The following is a 17,855-nucleotide window of genomic DNA, read 5'->3' on the forward strand; positions in this document are numbered from 1 at the left end:
AATTTTAGTTAAATGTTTATGTTGTAAATTATATTCTTTTCTAATTTAATTATTGTAAATTGTATAGGTAAATTTAGTTGTTGTAAATCATATTTGTTTTTAATGTAATTTTGTAGACGGAGCGGTCTACTATCGCGGGGAAATCTATCATGTCATCAGCTCGTCGTCTAGATATGGACGAGGAGGAGGATACACCATGGCATACGAGATAGCATGGTATTGATGTATCAGGTCGTAGACGGAGAGGGGCTGCGACGCAGCAGGTGCGGAGGGGTTCGATTGAGGAGGCAATATTGGATCAGCCCGAGACTCGGGGAGCAGAGGCGGTGGCGGATTATTATGATGACCGAGATCCTGATGTTGATGTTGTGGATGAGTATTTCCAAGAGGTAGCCCAGGTACAGTGATGGCCTGTATCTGGTGGTGATGGTGAGGGTGAGGATGGCGATGAGCAGCCGACCCAGGGCAGACAGCGTAGAGGTGGTCGCTTTGCGAGCACATGTACTTTTAATTTGAGTATAGTATTTTAAATTTTAGTATAGTATAATTTTATAATTTTAGTATAGTATAGTATAATTTTATAATTTTAGTATAGTATAGTATAATTTTATAATTTTATAATTTTGGTATAGTATAGTATAATTTTAGTATAGTATAGTATAATTTTAGTATAGTATTTATAATTTTAGTATAGTATTTTTAATTTTAGTATTATTTAAAATTTTAGGGACCTGCAAACGTCCCAAAGCTAGCGAGGACCACATCTGGATTGTTTCTAGGCCGGTGAATGGTGGCCCCATTGATGGTTCCGTGATTCCTAGTTTTCTAGGACATGTTGCCTCACGGATGCTGGAAGGGGAGCTTCGATCGTTTCTGACATGCTACAACAGATCATTAGCATGTCAGAATTTGGGGGTGTGGTTACGTGGTGCGACACCTGATGTAAGAATAATTTAGTTTGTCAAAATTATTTTAATTATTATTTTTAACCCTAAACCTCAAAAAAATTCAACAATTGTATATGTCATTTTACAGCTGAAGGATATGATCGAAAGGACTGGGTTGTCTCACCTCCCATCCACCATGTTCAGGAACCTCGACGCCCAACGGTCCAGCTTGCTCACTCCAACAGCGAATATGTAAGTTTATTATTATTTAATATTAGCTTACATGTGTTTATTTTTTATTTTATTTTATTTTTTTTGCTGTGGGTTAGCTGGTTGTGGCGTATCACCCAGCGATCGGCTGTCGGCAGAACTGATGAGGAAGCTCCACTTATTAAGAGCGAGATGGATGAGTTTATGGACGCGTGGCGTCCGGCGAACTGATATATGTTTTTATGAGTTTATCTACTAGAACTTATTACATTTTAACACTTTTGAGATTATATGTACTATTTTATGTTTAATAATTTATTTTAAATTTTTATGTTGTTAATTTTTATTTGTAAAAGGTTAATCCGAGTTAAATTCCGTAATTTTTATTTCTAAAAGGTTAATCCGAGTTAAATTCCACAATTTTTTCCTCTCCCGACACGCGGGCGTGAGGCTATCACGTCCGCACCTATGGTGAGGCGTGATAGCCTACGCCTCACCTTGTGTGGTGAGGCGTGATTACCTCACGTCCGCGTGCCGGGAGAGGAAAAAATCTTTCATTTCCCACCCCAAAAGCTCAAAGGGTATTTTTGTCCTTTCACGGGGCTAGAGGTGGGAAAAGGAGGCTATGTTTAACAACACCCTTTTAAAATTTAAGACGCGCTCTGGTTGAATATAGATGTTAAATTAAATTGAAAAAGAATGCAACGTAATGTAACATGCTTTGCGCATATTGCTGAACTTCGGGCTATTATTTTCACGGTCGATATGGCTTGGGAGAAAGGCTGGCATCAGCTTTGGATCGAATCTGACTCCACCCTAGCAGTTACCTTGATGAAAGGAAGATCTTCTAGCGTCTCGTGGGTGGTTCGCCAAGAATGGCTAAAGTGTCTACATCAATGCTCTCTTATGACTGTATAAATCACACACATTTACAGAGAAGGGAATCGTGCCGCTGACGCCCTTACTCGTCACGGTGCTCTCTCCAACGAACTTGTTTGGTGGCCGGCTGTCCTAACATTTTGTCAATCTTTTATTTTTGACGACCTTTGTAATATTGCTCATTTTCGACATTTTTTATTCTTCTCCTCATCCTTTTGTATTTTCTATTCTTTTATTAATATATCGGGGTGATTTGTTTCTTCGGACGGGGGTTCCAACCTAGTTGGGATGTCGGTCAGTAGTTTCCATTAATGCCCTTATTCAAAAAAATGTAACATGCCTTAAAAGTATTTCCACTACATTAAATGTATATGTAATTTAGTTGTTTAAAATTAACACACTTTTTAATTCATCTATTTTTCTTTATATTTTTAGTACAAAATTATAGTAAATATTAAAAGTCCATACAAATTGTGCACAACACCAAAAAGTTAAAAATGGTGTGAATATCCACAGTGGTAGAAGTAGGAATTAAGATTTGGAGAGGCTAATTTAAACCGTGTGGTTGACAGTAAATTTTCAAAATCCAGCCCGTTAGAGTTGGACAAAAAAATTTTATCCTCCAATGCGTTAAAATTGTAAAAATGTTATCATTTTTTAGAAACTAGCATTGAACTAATAGAAAATTAAACATGCTTACTTTTTTTTTAATGGTAAAGACATATTAAAAATGATTCAAAAATGTTATCAAAATAAAAATAAAGAGTCCATTTAAATTAATTAATAATGGTAACATGTTTTTATAATTATTGAAAAATAAAATTAAAATAAATAAAAACTTTTTAAAAGAAAATGCGGTTGGAGGGAATTGAACATAGGACATCTCAAATAGAAATAAGCATCCTCATCTCATCTACTTTTAAACATTGAAATAATACTACATAGAGTCAATATAATTCTCTCCAAAATATTACCAGACACCATTACTAAAAAAATCTCAATTCTTTGACGGTCTACCGGGGCTCGAGCCTACTCCAACCAACCCCCGTTCTTCCCCCTGAATGTTGGTAAGCTATGCAAATTTTAGTCATCAATTAAAAATTTAAATATTTTATTGACTTATTTTGCATTTAAGAAATGAAAAATTTATGCTTTAATAATAGATTTAAAAGTTAAATATCTTTAAGTTTGACTGATTTTTTTTTTTTGTACAACAGATATCGCCTACGAGCCTTTCTGCTACGGAATTGTGTTTGTTGAGATCCGTCTGACCGTCATCTGCTACAGAATTTCATTATTCTGCTACTAAATTTTTCGTAGCAGATCAACGTTTTTCTTGTAGTGATAGACAATGGGTACATGTATACGCGCCTTTAATTGATTAGTGATAATGTGATACATAAGTATAATGGAATGAGGTAATTTATGACAGATAAGTAGGGCTTTCTTAATATTATGAATTATGGTTATGATATTGTTTAACTTTTTGAAGTGTTTTAATAGTCCGATACACCGGGAGAAAGAATTGTTATAACTGGAGCATAGAACGTCAAAAATTATGCCCAAGTAACAGGAGATATTGGATTTCATGGTGAAAATAAAATTAGTTAACCCTTTTCCTTTTTCCTACATGTCAGATTCGGCGTGTCGTTTACGTATCAATTTATTGACTTTCCAAAGTACGTGCGATACACACGATTACAGTTTAAGCAGGTTGATATGGGTTCGGAAAATTCAACCTTCTTGTAAATATGTAGAATCAGTCCCTAACTAGCCGACTAAATTTCAAAATTGTTTTTATTATTACTTTTTCTTATGTGATCCTAATATTTTTTTTTAAAAATACATATTTAGCTCTAACGTATAAATTTATACATATCTAACTCTAACGTTTCTAAACAAGATTAATTTTTGCTCTACGTTACCATAAAATTGAAAAAATTGATTTCAATTTTAATTAGCTGTGTAATACCCTAGTCCAATATCAGGTAGATATTATCCACTCTCACCCAAATCCAACACCTTGGGTCTCACAGTTTTAAAACGCGTCTGCATGTATTGAATTCACATCTTACTAATAAATTCCAATCACTTCCTCTCCATTTCCGATGTGGGATTCAGTCCATTCTTGTCCTCGTCGTCATCCCTTAAGGCCGCTCCTTGCTCAGACCTTCTACTCCGGCGCCACCCACTCCGGACCGAGTCGTTACAAGCTGTCATATCAAACCTTCCAAAAAAAATTATCGATAAACTAGAGCAGCTTCGTACATTTTTTGTTGGTTTCTTAAATTATATTAGTAACACAGTAAACATTTAAAACACGCACAAAAAAAATTGTGATAGATGATGGGTACATGTATATGCGCCTTTAATTGATCAGTGATAATGTGATACATAAGTATAATGGAATGAGGTAATTTATGACGGATAAGTAGCGCTTTCTTAATATTATGAATTATGTAATGATATTGTTTAACTTTTTGAAGTGTTTTAATAGTTTGATACACTAGGAGAAAGAGTTGTTATAACTGGAGCATAGAACGTCAAAAATTATGCTCAAGTAATAGAAGATATTGGTTCGGACACTTTAAAATACACTTTAAAAATTCAAAGAAACCAATTTATATACTGAATTGTTTTCTTTGCGCTCTTTTTCTAGTTGTCTCTTTTTTCTCAACCTTCTTGTAAATATGTAGAATCAGTCCCTAACTAGCCGGCTAAATTCCAAAATTGTTTTTATTATTACTTTTTCTTATGAGCATCAAATTTGATCTTAATATTTTTTCTAAATACATATTTAGCTCTAACGTATATACGAATCTAATCCTAATGTTTCTGAATAAGATCAATTTTTGCCCTACATTACTATAAAATTGAAAAAATTGATTTCAATGCCCAAAATCCAACACATTGGGTCTCACGGCTTTAAAACGCATCTGCATGTATTGGATTCACATCTTACTAATAAGCCTCAATCACTCCCTCTCCATTTCCGATGTGGGATTCAGTTCATTCATGTCCCCATCGACGGCCCTTAGGGCCGCTCCTCGCTCAGGCCTTCTATCCCGGCGCCACCCATTCCGGACCAGATCGTTATAAGCTGTCATATCAAACCTTCCAAAAAAATTTATCGATAAACTAGAGCAGCTTCGTACATTTTTTGTTGGTTTTTTTTAATTATATTAGTAACATAATAAACATTTAAAACACTCACAAAAAGAAATTGTGATTAACTTATACATGGAAGACTTAATTGTTAGCATTTTAAAATGTTTTTTAACGGTGAAATGTCCGATATAACCGTCAAACTAGCATTTTCAAACTTTAAATAACATAGAGCTAAAATTGATATCATTTATAAAAGTCATGATTAAATTTAAACCATTTTATATGTTAGAACCAAATCTACACTTTATCGAAAAACGTTATCTTCTCCATCTTTCTCCTTTCTCACCAGTGTCTTGTAAACATTTAGATTGAATCAGTCCCTAACTAGCCGGCCGAATTCCAGAATTGTTTTTATTATTAATGCTGATTCAGCTCCACCTACAAATAGTACCTCATCCTCCCATATTTCTCCATCTGAATTAGCTACTCCTTCTTCCATTCTATTTCTATCAAATTAATCAAAAATGGGAGTTGTAAGTTATGAAACAGAGATTATTTCCACAATTCCTCCATCCAGAATTTTCAAAGCTGTAGTGTTGGATTTTCCCCAACTTCTCCCTAAAGTTTTGCCTCAGGTTATCAAAAGTATTGACATTATTGAAGGCGATGGCGGAGTTGGTTCTCTCCGGCAGATCAACTTCGGCGGCGAAGGTTTTCAATCCATTCTTCTTAATTTCATACTATTATATATTTACTTATTTTATTTGTGTTAGAGATTAAATGAACTTACTGACGGAAGTTATAAGTTTAGCGACGGAAATTCCGTCGGTAGTGAACTTTTGCCATATTCTCTGCAGAATCTGATGGATCTTTAATGACGTTTTATTGAATTTTTTTCATAGCTCGATAGATAATTTGATAAGCCAATGATTTTTTTCCGTGTTTCAGAATACGGTTAACCAATATGTTAAGTAATAGATTACGATAAATTGGATCGGATTTGTCCCACCGACGCTGATTCAAAATGCTTTGGCAATTCAAAACGGTGAAACGGATAGATAACGATTTAAAAGTAATTTTTTATTTAGGGATAAAGGTTTATTTGGCTTTTTATGGTATTTAAAATTTTGTCAATTGTTTTGTGTGGTATCATTTGATAATATTAGTTATCTGAGTTATTTCTATAGGTGATATTTAATCCATTTTGCATTAAAAGTTAACGAATTTGTTAATCTTTGTCACATGGCACGATTTTTGATACGTGACATATACATATGTCAATTGTTTTAATATTTTTTTCATTCAAAATGGATTACATGTCAGTTATGCAAATAGTTCGCGAGACAAATATTACCAAATGATACCACGTAAAGAAAATGACAAAATTTTAAATATCACAGGATTAAATATAAAGCTTTAATCCTTTTATTTATTCCTAACATGTTTTTAGCTATATTCCTTACATGTTTTAAATTCAAAAGATTTTTTATTTGTATAAATCGGGAAATTTTTATAAGCATCCGGTTCTCCATATCAAATGGAAGACCTTCTATACATATTTTATCATATATAATATGGACCTACATATATTATAAGAGATCCCACTATTTTTTTATTAAGTAGGGTCATAATATCTATCCAAATGTGAATTGTGGTCCTCCAAGTGACATGGAAAACCGAGTGCTCAATATAAGAACTCGTATAAATGTATTGAAGTATATTTGTTTCCGTTGTTATTTATTGTTTTTTCAGAAGAAAAAAGATAATTGTTTTGTTCATAGAAAAATAATGCATCTCGATATAAGTAATTAAAAATATTATAATCCAAAAGTACATGATAGAGCACTAATAGACAACGCTTGAAATTGTTTTTTTGCACAAAGGCTAGAAACACAGTCTACCTAAAATCGGCTTCACAGTATTTTATTTTTCTTCGGGAATAACTTCATGATTTTTTAATAATTTCAGGTGGATCAAGCATGTATGTGAAGGAGAGGATAGAAGCCATAGATGAAGAGAAGTTAACTCATTCATACACAGTGATAGAAGGAGATGTTTTAATGGGTAAATTTGAAAAAATAACAAATGGGATCAAGTTTGATGCAACACCAGATGGAGGGTCCATGATCAAGTCTTACAGTAGTTACTATACTCTTGGTGACCACCAGATCAAAGATGAGGAAATTCAGGGTGGAAAAGACAAATCCATTGGATTATTTAAGGCTCTTGAAGCCTATCTTTTGGCTAATCCTGATGCCTAAATTAATTAATTAATTAAGTTGGTTTTAATTAATTAATCTTTCTGTTTTAAATTTTAATTCTGTACTGTGAGCAAAAATTATTGCAGGTTGCTTAGCCGAATGAGGAATCTTGCAAAATAATTAAGAGTTGAATTGAATTTAATTATGGTTGTGAAAGATTGAAGACTAGTTAATTATGTATTGTTTTGCATTGAATAAATTAATAATATATATATAGGCTTTGATATATGATTAATTTGCTATTATAAGTTCATTGGGTTTACTTGTTTCTATTTGTTGTTTGTTATTATTGTTAGTTGTTGCTGATATATATAGTAGATATTAGTTGATTTTTCTGCTAAAAACAGTTATTTCGAAATTTTACCAAACACGTTTTATCTCATATTTTAAATTAAAAGAAAAAAGTAGTTCCGAAAAGGAACCAAACCACTATTTAGTGTTTTTTTATTCTTTCAGTTTCACACATATATATGATTACCAGTAAAATGTTCTGATCAATACTATATAGATATTGTCTACTTTGGTCTAAATCGTATTCATTGGACTTACGGTTTTAGAATGTATCTATATATACAGGTCGAGAGTTTCTATTATACTTCTAGAATAATACACACAGTCAATCAAAAAAATGATACATATGATCTCATCGGAGATGATTGATGTTAAGAATAAAAGTGCACAAATGGTACCAATTGATGAGTGGGTGTATTACATGTATTTGAAACACTTTACTATCACTCTCTCTCCATTTTTTTATGTGCGGTTCAGTTCACGCCATCGCCATCCTTTAGGGTTCTCTATCTGTTTCTGATTTGCAATTCAGTTCATGTCATCACCATCTTTTATGGTCTTTCTCTTCATTTCTGATGTGCGATTCAGTTCATGTCATCGTCATCTTTTAGGATTACTCCTTGTTCAAACCTTCCACCTCGATCGGTGTCACTCCCTCAATCGTTACAGGGCCACTAGCTTTCGTCTGGTTCATCCCAAAACCAACACATCTACATGGAGAATCAACTTTACTATCAACCATAACAGGATGACATTAATTGTAACAAGTCGATCCAATACTATGTAAATATTTTTATTTTGGCTCAAATCGCATGCCTCATAACTTTAAACACATTTATATTTTATGGATCAGCTACAATTTTAGTCTTGTGGTTATTGAAAAGAGCATACTACAATTTAGCGAATAAAACTATTCGAAGTCCATTTCTTTTTTACTCCTTGTTATTTATGCACCACTTTGACTTCTTTCGTTCGATTTAACCATCAATTTCCTTCCAAGTGTTGATAATGCCACATTCAGCGAAATCGAGAAAAGTGAGAAAATGAGAGCGATGTACAATAGTTGTGACAATTGATGTTAATGTCCAACACGTGATTTTTATATCTCTAGTTGAATGTCACATCATCGACAACACGTAGATGTTATTGTTGTGACGAAAATAGCAAACATACCCAGCATGAATAAATAGATTTGTTTCGAATCCTCGAATCGCACACGATTTTCGATTTAGCCTTCAAAATTCAATAAGAACTTTGAATGAAAACAAAATAGATTCTTATTCAATGAAAAATATCTAATACATCTGGATCAGGGGGTTTATGTAGTAAATCCTAAAATCTAATCCTAAAGACAAAAGAAAAGAAAATAAAAAAAAAAAAATTACATAAAAATCTTAAAAAAAAATTAGTAATTTGCGTTTTTTAGTCCCTAAACGGTGGAATTTGGCCAAAAAGCAATGGAAATCACAACGTTGTGAGTTTTGATCGTTGGTCTGTTTCCAATCAAAATATGGTTCGAAAACGCAAAAATCCGAAAGTCATCATGAAATTGTTATTTTTTTATGTTTTTCATTTTTATATACATAGTAAAATAGAGATATACCCTACTTTAAATATAAAAAAAACAGTGATGTAATGAGAAAAAAAATTGTAACTTTATTTGACTTTTGACTATTTTACAATGTATTTTTCCAATACAATAACTCAATAGGAAAAAAAAAATTAAGAATCTTATTTTACAATGTATTTTAGAATACCTCAATTATAATTAATAGATTGGGGATGTAGCTCAGATGGTAGAGCGCTCGCTTAGCATGCGAGAGGTACGGAGATCGATGTCCCTAAAATGTCTCCGAAATATCCCTATATTTAAAAAAACAAAAAAAAAGGAATGTTTTACTTTGAAATATCAGATGCATATCCCCGAAAGCGTGTCCCTAGATTGTCCGAGTGTCTCTAACACTCATATGTTAACCTCTTAGAAGCGTGAGCACGGCTTAAAATTCTACAATTTGTCAGCAACTTGATGATGCCGGCAATCCTAATAAATTAATCAGGTTACAAACACTGATCAATGTCACCATTGAATTGAAGTTCTTAGAATTTTTTAAATTCCTGGCAACCTTTATTCAGAAAATTGTTCTAATCCAATCCAACAGATTTGTCCATTTTGTAGAATCCTAAATTGGGCATAATTCAACCAATCAAAATTAAAAAAAACTAAACAAACATAGCTGAGGAATATTCCATCGAAATTAGCTACACAACATGTTATAAATAGCATCATCCAGAAAATCAATTCAATTCAAATCAAATAAAATTAAATCAAACATATTTTTGTGAGTGTTTAGAATAATTAAAAATGGGTGTTAGTAGTTATGAACTGGAAATCACATCCTCTGTTCCTGCTGCTAAGCTCTACAAAGCATTGGTTATTGATGCAGACATTCTTTTTCCAAAGATTATGCCTCAAGCCTTCAACACTGTTGAGATTATTCAAGGAAATGGCGGCCCTGGAACCATTAAAAAAGTTACTTTTGGCCAAGGTAATGTTTTTTATAACTTAGCCGAGCCGAGGAACTTTGGTATGTTCATGCTCGGCTCAGTAAAAAATTAACAAGCTAGAGCGGAACTTCGAGCTTAAATCATGTCTGAGCTTGGCTCATTAAGGAAATTAACGGTTCATGAACTACTCGTGATCAGTTTGTTATTTCTGTTCATAAACTTTAGTTATGAGCAACTCGTTTATTTTGTCACGAGTTTTGTTTGTGAACAGTTAATTAATTCTATTTTATGAACTTTGTTTACGAGCTGGTCGTTAATTTTGCTCATGCACCTTGCTAAAAATAATTTAGTAGAATTCAGGCATCAAAATGTAAACATGATAAAGTTCGGGTATAAAAAATATATTATACTTTTAGGGTTGATTTGATCATGGATTAATTTGACCATTCTCGTCAACTTTAATGACTGAGTTAATAGACAAAGATTGATTTGAGCTAAATTGACCCTTTATTCCAACAACTTTGAAGGCCAATTTGAACCTTTATTCATAAATTGACAATTGCAAGACAAATTGACTCCTTATACAGATGTCAAAACGAGTTATTGAACCATAGACATATTCATAGGTCTGGATACTTGTCTGACCGCCTAAGCTCATGTCCCTTGAATCGGGCTTACACAAGAAAACATGGTCTAGACTTGCCATAAATTTTATCAAAATAGTAGTGACCAATCCGGCCCGACCCACCTTATTAATTTCAATTAATAAATTTTTATATTTATATATTAAATATTTATTTTTAAATATAAATTTTATTTTTTATTATTAAAAATTAATATTCTTAAGTGAGTGTATATGAGCTGATCTTGAAATTTAATTTTTCAGCTCAAATCCAACCTAGGTCAAGCTCGCCTAAATTAACAGCGGGCTTTACTAGATTGGGATTAGACTAAGCATTTTTAGATAAAAGCTCGTTTTGTCCGACGCGAACCCAAACTATAAATAGGTTGCCATGATTATTACACATGATTATATATATAATATAAATGAGAAACAATTATCATATTAAACATATTGTCTCTATAAATCGTGTTACCGTGTCAGAAATTAACACCTCGTGTTGTTTATTAAATTTTCTTTTATCAAAACTCTTGATTTTACTCATAATTTTAAATTGGTAATAAATGCAGGAAGCAATTTCAAATATATGAAGGACAAGATTGAAGCAATGGACAAAGAGAATTTGACTTTTAGCCATAGTGTAATAGAAGGTGATTTATTGAGCAATGTTCTTGAAAAAATAACATATGATATTAAGTTTGAGCAATCATCCTCTACTGGAGGGTGCACCATAAGAGAAACCAGCAAATACTACTACACCGTTGATGATTCAGAGATCAGTGTTGATGAACTTAAGGCTGGCAAGGAAAAAGCTTTGGGCATGTTTAAGGCTGTTGAAGCTTACATTCTAGCAAATCCTCATGCTTGAAAACAATTAAATTAAAAGCTAAATAAATCAGCAAATAAGAGTTTGTAGTGGAAAATAAATGTTTGTGAGTTGTTATTTTGTTTCAATAAATACAGAGAAATCTTATGTGTAATTCTTGTTGGAATAAAAGAGTAAATCGAAGAATAATTTATCGGATCGGTAGGTTACGAGTTACTGTTTTTGAAGCAATTTCTGATCGACCAATGTCGTCAAACCAGTCCGACCGGAAAAGGCCTAGATTTTCAATTTGGATCATATTGGGTTTGAGAATTTTCAACCACCCAATAAGAACTGGAGTCAGCCCGGAACATGAGGTGACCCCGGATTTTTTTTTAAGGGAAATAAAACATACTTTTGGAAAATTTTATAACTTATTAACTTTAATTACAAAAAATTTTGTAAACAGACTAACGCATGTTGACGATAATCTATAACACTTATTAGATTACACCATCCAATTCTACCAACCCGAATCATTTAGTTGAACCATAATTCAACTATAAATCCAGTTTGATGTCTAATCCGTTCTGACAATATTGCCATCGACAGAGGTGCAGTTCAAAAATTCTGTCCCAACAATTCTTACATTAGCTTCTAGTTACACATTGTTGTTAGGGGAATTTAATTGACACGGCCCGTTTTACATTATTATCCTCATTCTCAATAACATAATACGATAATCAGAATTTGACACGAACTTCTAAACGCCATAAACTCCAAGCCTCGAAGAACTAACAACCAATATAGGGTATTGGTTCTAAACGGGGAGAGGACAGAGAATATCTCCTCCGTCCCCGTTCCACGATCTAAATTGGACTCCCCGGCCCTAAAAATTAAACGGGAAAAAATTTCTCCCCGTCCATATGCCGCAGGGATTCCCATTCCAATTTCCTTCCCCATTTCTGTAACTTTTTTTTGTCAAATAAAATTCTGATTATAAAACAAATAGCCAAATAATAGTAAAGGCTACAATAAATGACTTATTCACTATACAATAAGCAAACATCAACAGAAACACTTATGGAAAAGCACAAACCTTTTTTATCTGCAATTAATCATCGAACATCGTTCCTCCTGCTCCTGGAATAAGATGAAAGGACCCGAAAAGGAAGAAAAAACATCTCAATATTGCAGAAGAAAAAATAACAGAAATAACTCAGCAATCGGATCCACCGACGAGAAACAATCCACAAAACAAAAATAAAACTACGGATAAATACAATTCATGGAAAAGTTGTTCTATTAGACGTTGTACAATCGTTATTGTCCAAGATAACTTTAACACCATTGTCTTTAAGGCCATTAACCATAGCCCAGATCTTGGTGCGGCTTTTGAACCCTTTTTTCTCAATCTCTTTGTTCACATCGATATGAATTCCTCGTCCCTGTCCTTGATCGAGACCTTCCACCTTTAGTCGCATAGCCAACACCTCGCCTACAACTGCTGCTGCCTTGGCATTGCAACCCCGGCCACACTCAAGTGTTTTCTTTATTGAATGTTCAACTGTTGATGCAGTTGCCACAATTCTCCCATTGTTTCGGTCAACCACATTTGCTGTAATGTACTTCAATGATATAAACATCCTCAACACATACCTTTTCAATACTGTCATATTCTTGCAACTCTCCTGACATGTAATTTGTTTCCAACAAAAAGGATTCATCAGTTTCGCCATTTTATTATTTTCATTCAAGAATATCAAAACAAACAATTCATAACATCAAAGACGAATGAATTATCACAATAACGTATTGAATAATACTTGTAAACAAGCATGCATATTGGATTGGTGTAAATTACACTCGTCATGTCACTCAACTTCAAATTCTGATATAAAATTCACCCAACTTTACCCTTTACTAACATAAAAGTTACTCAACTTTCACCACTCTAATGGCAGTTAACCGTCCATTGTAGAGTTGATGAAAATTATATTCTAAACGACTTTAATTCTTGAATTTTTTGATTTTGAGGTCATTTAGCCGTTGGTTAGTTAGAAGAGAGAAAGTGATTGTTTCGAGAGAGCTCGAAAAATGGTGATTTGGAAAATAAAAAACGTAGTTCTATAGTAAATGTGGTTCTAAACAACTTTAATTCTTAGACTTTTTCATTTTGAGGTCGTTTACTTTTATAAGGGACTTTTATGTAAGTAAAGGGCAAATTACAGGGACTTCTATGTCCGTTTCGAAATTCAGGGGCTATAAATTCTTTGTAATTCCTGATGTGGACTATATGGTCGGTATGTCCTTTGTATATTGGCAAGCTTTAGGGTTTGAACTTCTTATCAATTAGCCAATTGATGATGTGAGCTAAGAATGGTGAATCCTGACTTCTCAACAACAGTTGGGTCATGGCTACAATGTATCTCTCTAAGGTTGTAGCCACTATTTTGCCCCATGGGGCGTCAGGATCCAACTGTGCTTGTATAGCTAGTTTGAGCGCCCTAGGGGTACACCAGTTGTATGAGGTATGATGGTCCTTTGAGGCTCTTCAGATCTTCGTTCTACCTCGTGATCAGATCTAGATCTATGTTGATTCTTAGACTCATGCTCTTCAACGGGCTCTATTCTTATATTTGCTTCGTGTTCAGGTCTGAATCTCCGTTTGTGCTCAGGGCCATATCTATGCCCTCTTATGAGCTCTACTCCTGGTTTTGCCTCCTCCTCAAGCCTAGATCCATGTCCATACCCTGAGCGAGATCCACGCCTCTCAACAAGCTCTCTTCCTTGCTACATTCCGTGTTCAGACTCCATTCCCCACTCAGATCATGAACTAGATTCGTGCCTCTTAACCAACTCTCTTCTCTATTTTGTTTCGCGCTCTAGTTTTGATCTGCGCCCAGATCCATGCTCTCCATTAAACCTTACTTGTGCTTCGAGTTTGTGTCCCATGTTGGGTTCATCCGAGTTGGTACCCTCCTCCGGGCCCAAGCTTGCATGACGATAAAATGGAGAAAGGATAACATACGAGTAGAAGTTTACATGTAGGTGATCCAATTGGAAACCCCCATATGTGTAGTACATATATGTATTCATTTGCAAGGGTGCCCCAAGTTGGTTTCTCGCAGTGGCACAGCTAGGACCCAAACCTCGTGGGGCTTGACCCAAACCTCGTGGGGCTTGACCGTGTAAGAAAAAAAAAATTAACAGCTACTTAAACATATTTATAAAAATAAAAAACATTACAAAATGCAAATTATATCATAAAATATGAGTACGTTGTTGCCGTGTGACCAGAGGTCACGGGTTCGAGTCTTAGGAGCGGCCTCTTGCCAATTAAATTGGCAAGGGAAGGCTTGCCCCCAATACACCCTTGTGGTGGGACCCCTCCCCGGACCCTCGCTCAGCGGGGACGCGTAATGCGACCGGGCCGCCCTTTACTAAGAGTTAATAGAGAACAAATATCATCAACTCAAACTAAAAATCATCAATTAAAATCCCTAAACTAAATAGCATCAATTCAATTAAACCCAAAGCTCAAATTTAACATATTATCAATTTCATTAAAATCCCTAAACTAAATACCACAAATTCAATTGAACTCTCAAAATATCACATTCAATTCAATAATTTCAATCAATTCAATGAACTTTAAAATCAAAACCCCTAAATATCATCAATTCAATTAGAGGCCCTAACTATATCACATTATCAATTCAATTTAATCAAAATCCCCAAAATCAAAACCTTAAATTAAAAACTTACCTCTCTATCTCTCTCTTCTATCTCTTCCCGAAATTCTGGCGGCCACGGCAGTAGAATTCCTCTTACCGGCAGCTACGGTCGGCGGCAGCAGTAGATGTTCTTTCCTTGTCTTCTTCTCGCGAGTCGCACAGCAGCACAGGCTCAGCAACAATTCATTTTGTATTTTTGAAACAAACACTTTGTAATTAAATCAAGGGACAAATGAGTCATTTACTCAAAAAAATTAAAACCCAAACACGTCGTTTAGATTAGGAAACCTAAAAAAAAAATAACAGATTACAAATGGGGCTCATCCCCCATCTTTCATCTTCTTCATCGCCAGCAGTCATGACGGTTTCAGTAAAAACCAGGGGCGGAGCACCCCTATGGTGGGTTTTCCGGCGGCCCGGAGGGTCGGCCAACCCTCCGTGACCCTCCCTAGCTCCGACTCTCTTCAGGCCTACTCCATAGTGGCAATCGTCATTTCTAATTGTGTTGTCTGCAGTGGCTAATACAGTTGGAGGACTGATTTTATATGTGGTGTGTAAAAAAAAAAAAATTTTGCTAAATCGGTTTCTAATAGAAAAAATTCGGATTTAAAAAGGGCTAATAGGCAAAAAAAAAAATTAGAAATTTAGGTTTTAAAATGGTCTAACATACTAAAAAAAAATTAGAAATTTGGATTTAGAGAGGTCCAGCAGGCCAAAAAATTGAAATTTTAGTACGTGGTGTGTAAAAAAAAATTGCTAAATCGGTTTCTAATAGAAAAAATTCGGATTTAGAAATGGCTAATAGGCTAAAAAAAGTTAGAAATTTAGGTTTTAAAATGGTCTAACATACTAAAAAAAATTAGAAATTTGGATTTAGAGAGGATCTACCAAACCAAAAAAATTAATTTTAGGTTTAGAGAGAACCTAACAGGACCTGGCTAATTTTGGATGCTAATTCAGCACCCGATCTAAATTTCTTGGAAACGGAAGGGCCGGAACACCACAACACCTTAAATTTCGTAGAGACAGGAGGGCCGAAACTACTCATGACCATGGTGGTTCCAGCGGCCGGAGCGCCCCTGGTTGTCTGATATGATTGTTTACATGTATTTATCTTTTACAAATTCAGGTATCCCGTAAAAAATTATTATTGTAACTATTTACCCTAAAATGAAGAAATTTGAAACAATTATAAAGACTGATTTTACAAATTACTTCATACGTGATATCTTATTTTGCAAATTAACTAAATCATGTGTATTATTTTAAAGATCCCTAAACTTCACAAACCTCAAATTTTTATTTACAAGTTTTTAAACCATAAAAGTGTCTTCTCAAATCCGTTAAACTACGAAATTTATTTTTATATTTTTATCTTGATAACTAGTTTTTGACCCGTGCGATGCACGGATTCATCTTAATATATAAATATTAACAAAAATATAATTTAATAATTTCAATTAATGATATAAAAGTGCTATATAAATTAAATATTATAGATAAATATAATAATATAATTAAAATTAATATATTATATATTATATTAAATTTTTTATCAGTAAAAAATAATGAATTGACACCTCAGCTCCATCGTTACTGTTTTATATTATATATAGATATGCAGAGAATTAGAGAGATTTTAGCGATTAATTTAAATTATGTAGAACTTTTAGATATAGATATGCAGAGAATTAGAGAGATTTTAGTGATTAATTTAAATTCTGTATAACTCTTAGATATAGTACGGATAAAATAATTTTTTTTATAAATAAATATAATAATATAACTAAAGTTAATATATTATATTTTTTATCAGTATAAAGGAGGAAGTCACACATTAGTTCCATCGTTACTGTTTTATATTATATATGGATATAGATTATATATAGATATGCAGAGAATTAGAGAGATTTCAGGAATTAATTTAGATTCTGTAGAACTTTTAGATATAGATATTCAGAGAATTAGAGAGATTTTAGGGATTAATTTAAATTTTGTAGAACTCTTAGACATAGTATATAAATTAAATATTATTATTTTATTTTCATATTTAATTTAAATAATATTTTTATAGATAAATATAATAATATAATTAAAATTAATATATTATATATTATATTATATTTTTTATCGGTAAAAAGGAGGAAGTGACACCTCAACTCCATCGTTACTGTTTTATATTATATTATATATATATATATAGATATATATATATATATATATAGATTTAAATAATATTTTTATAGATAAATATAATAATATAATTAAAATTAATATATTATATATTATATTATATTTGTTATCGGTAAAAAGGAGGAAGTGACACCTCAACTCCATCGTTACTGTTTTATATTATATATAGATATGCAGAGAATTAGATAGATTTTATGGATTAATTTAAATTATGTAGAACTTTTAGATATAGATATGGAGGGAATTAGAGAGATTTTAGGAATTAATTTAAATTATGTATAACTCTTAGATATAGTACGGATAAAATAATCTTTTTATAAATAAATGTAATAATATAACTAAAGTTAATATATTATA

General features: G+C 33.0%; 3 protein-coding genes across 3 annotated transcripts; 2 read left to right on the plus strand and 1 right to left on the minus strand.

The window, feature by feature from the left end:
* The first annotated feature begins 5,399 nt into the window (after positions 1 to 5,399).
* On the plus strand, positions 5,400 to 7,500 carry LOC136216982 (major allergen Pru ar 1-like). Its single transcript, XM_066003537.1, has 2 exons — positions 5,400 to 5,795; positions 7,053 to 7,500. The coding sequence occupies exons 1-2, from the start codon at positions 5,609 to 5,611 to the stop codon at positions 7,343 to 7,345; spliced, it is 480 nt and encodes a 159-aa protein (XP_065859609.1). The 5' UTR covers positions 5,400 to 5,608; the 3' UTR covers positions 7,346 to 7,500.
* Positions 7,501 to 9,992: 2,492 nt separating this feature from the next.
* On the plus strand, positions 9,993 to 11,664 carry LOC136216983 (major allergen Pru ar 1-like). The gene is made up of 2 exons (XM_066003538.1): positions 9,993 to 10,182; positions 11,333 to 11,664. Exons 1-2 carry the CDS (start codon positions 9,999 to 10,001, stop codon positions 11,629 to 11,631), a joined length of 483 nt encoding a protein of 160 aa, XP_065859610.1. The 5' UTR covers positions 9,993 to 9,998; the 3' UTR covers positions 11,632 to 11,664.
* Positions 11,665 to 12,738: 1,074 nt separating this feature from the next.
* On the minus strand, positions 12,739 to 15,812 carry LOC136220044 (uncharacterized). Its single transcript, XM_066007710.1, has 2 exons — positions 15,337 to 15,812; positions 12,739 to 13,259 (listed from the first exon to the last, which is right to left on the minus strand). Exon 2 carries the CDS (start codon positions 13,242 to 13,244, stop codon positions 12,855 to 12,857), a length of 390 nt encoding a protein of 129 aa, XP_065863782.1. The 5' UTR covers positions 13,245 to 13,259; positions 15,337 to 15,812; the 3' UTR covers positions 12,739 to 12,854.
* Positions 15,813 to 17,855: the final 2,043 nt, after the last annotated feature.

Source organism: Euphorbia lathyris, chromosome 2, assembly GCF_963576675.1.
Source record: "Euphorbia lathyris chromosome 2, ddEupLath1.1, whole genome shotgun sequence".
Classification (NCBI taxonomy): domain Eukaryota; kingdom Viridiplantae; phylum Streptophyta; class Magnoliopsida; order Malpighiales; family Euphorbiaceae; genus Euphorbia; species Euphorbia lathyris.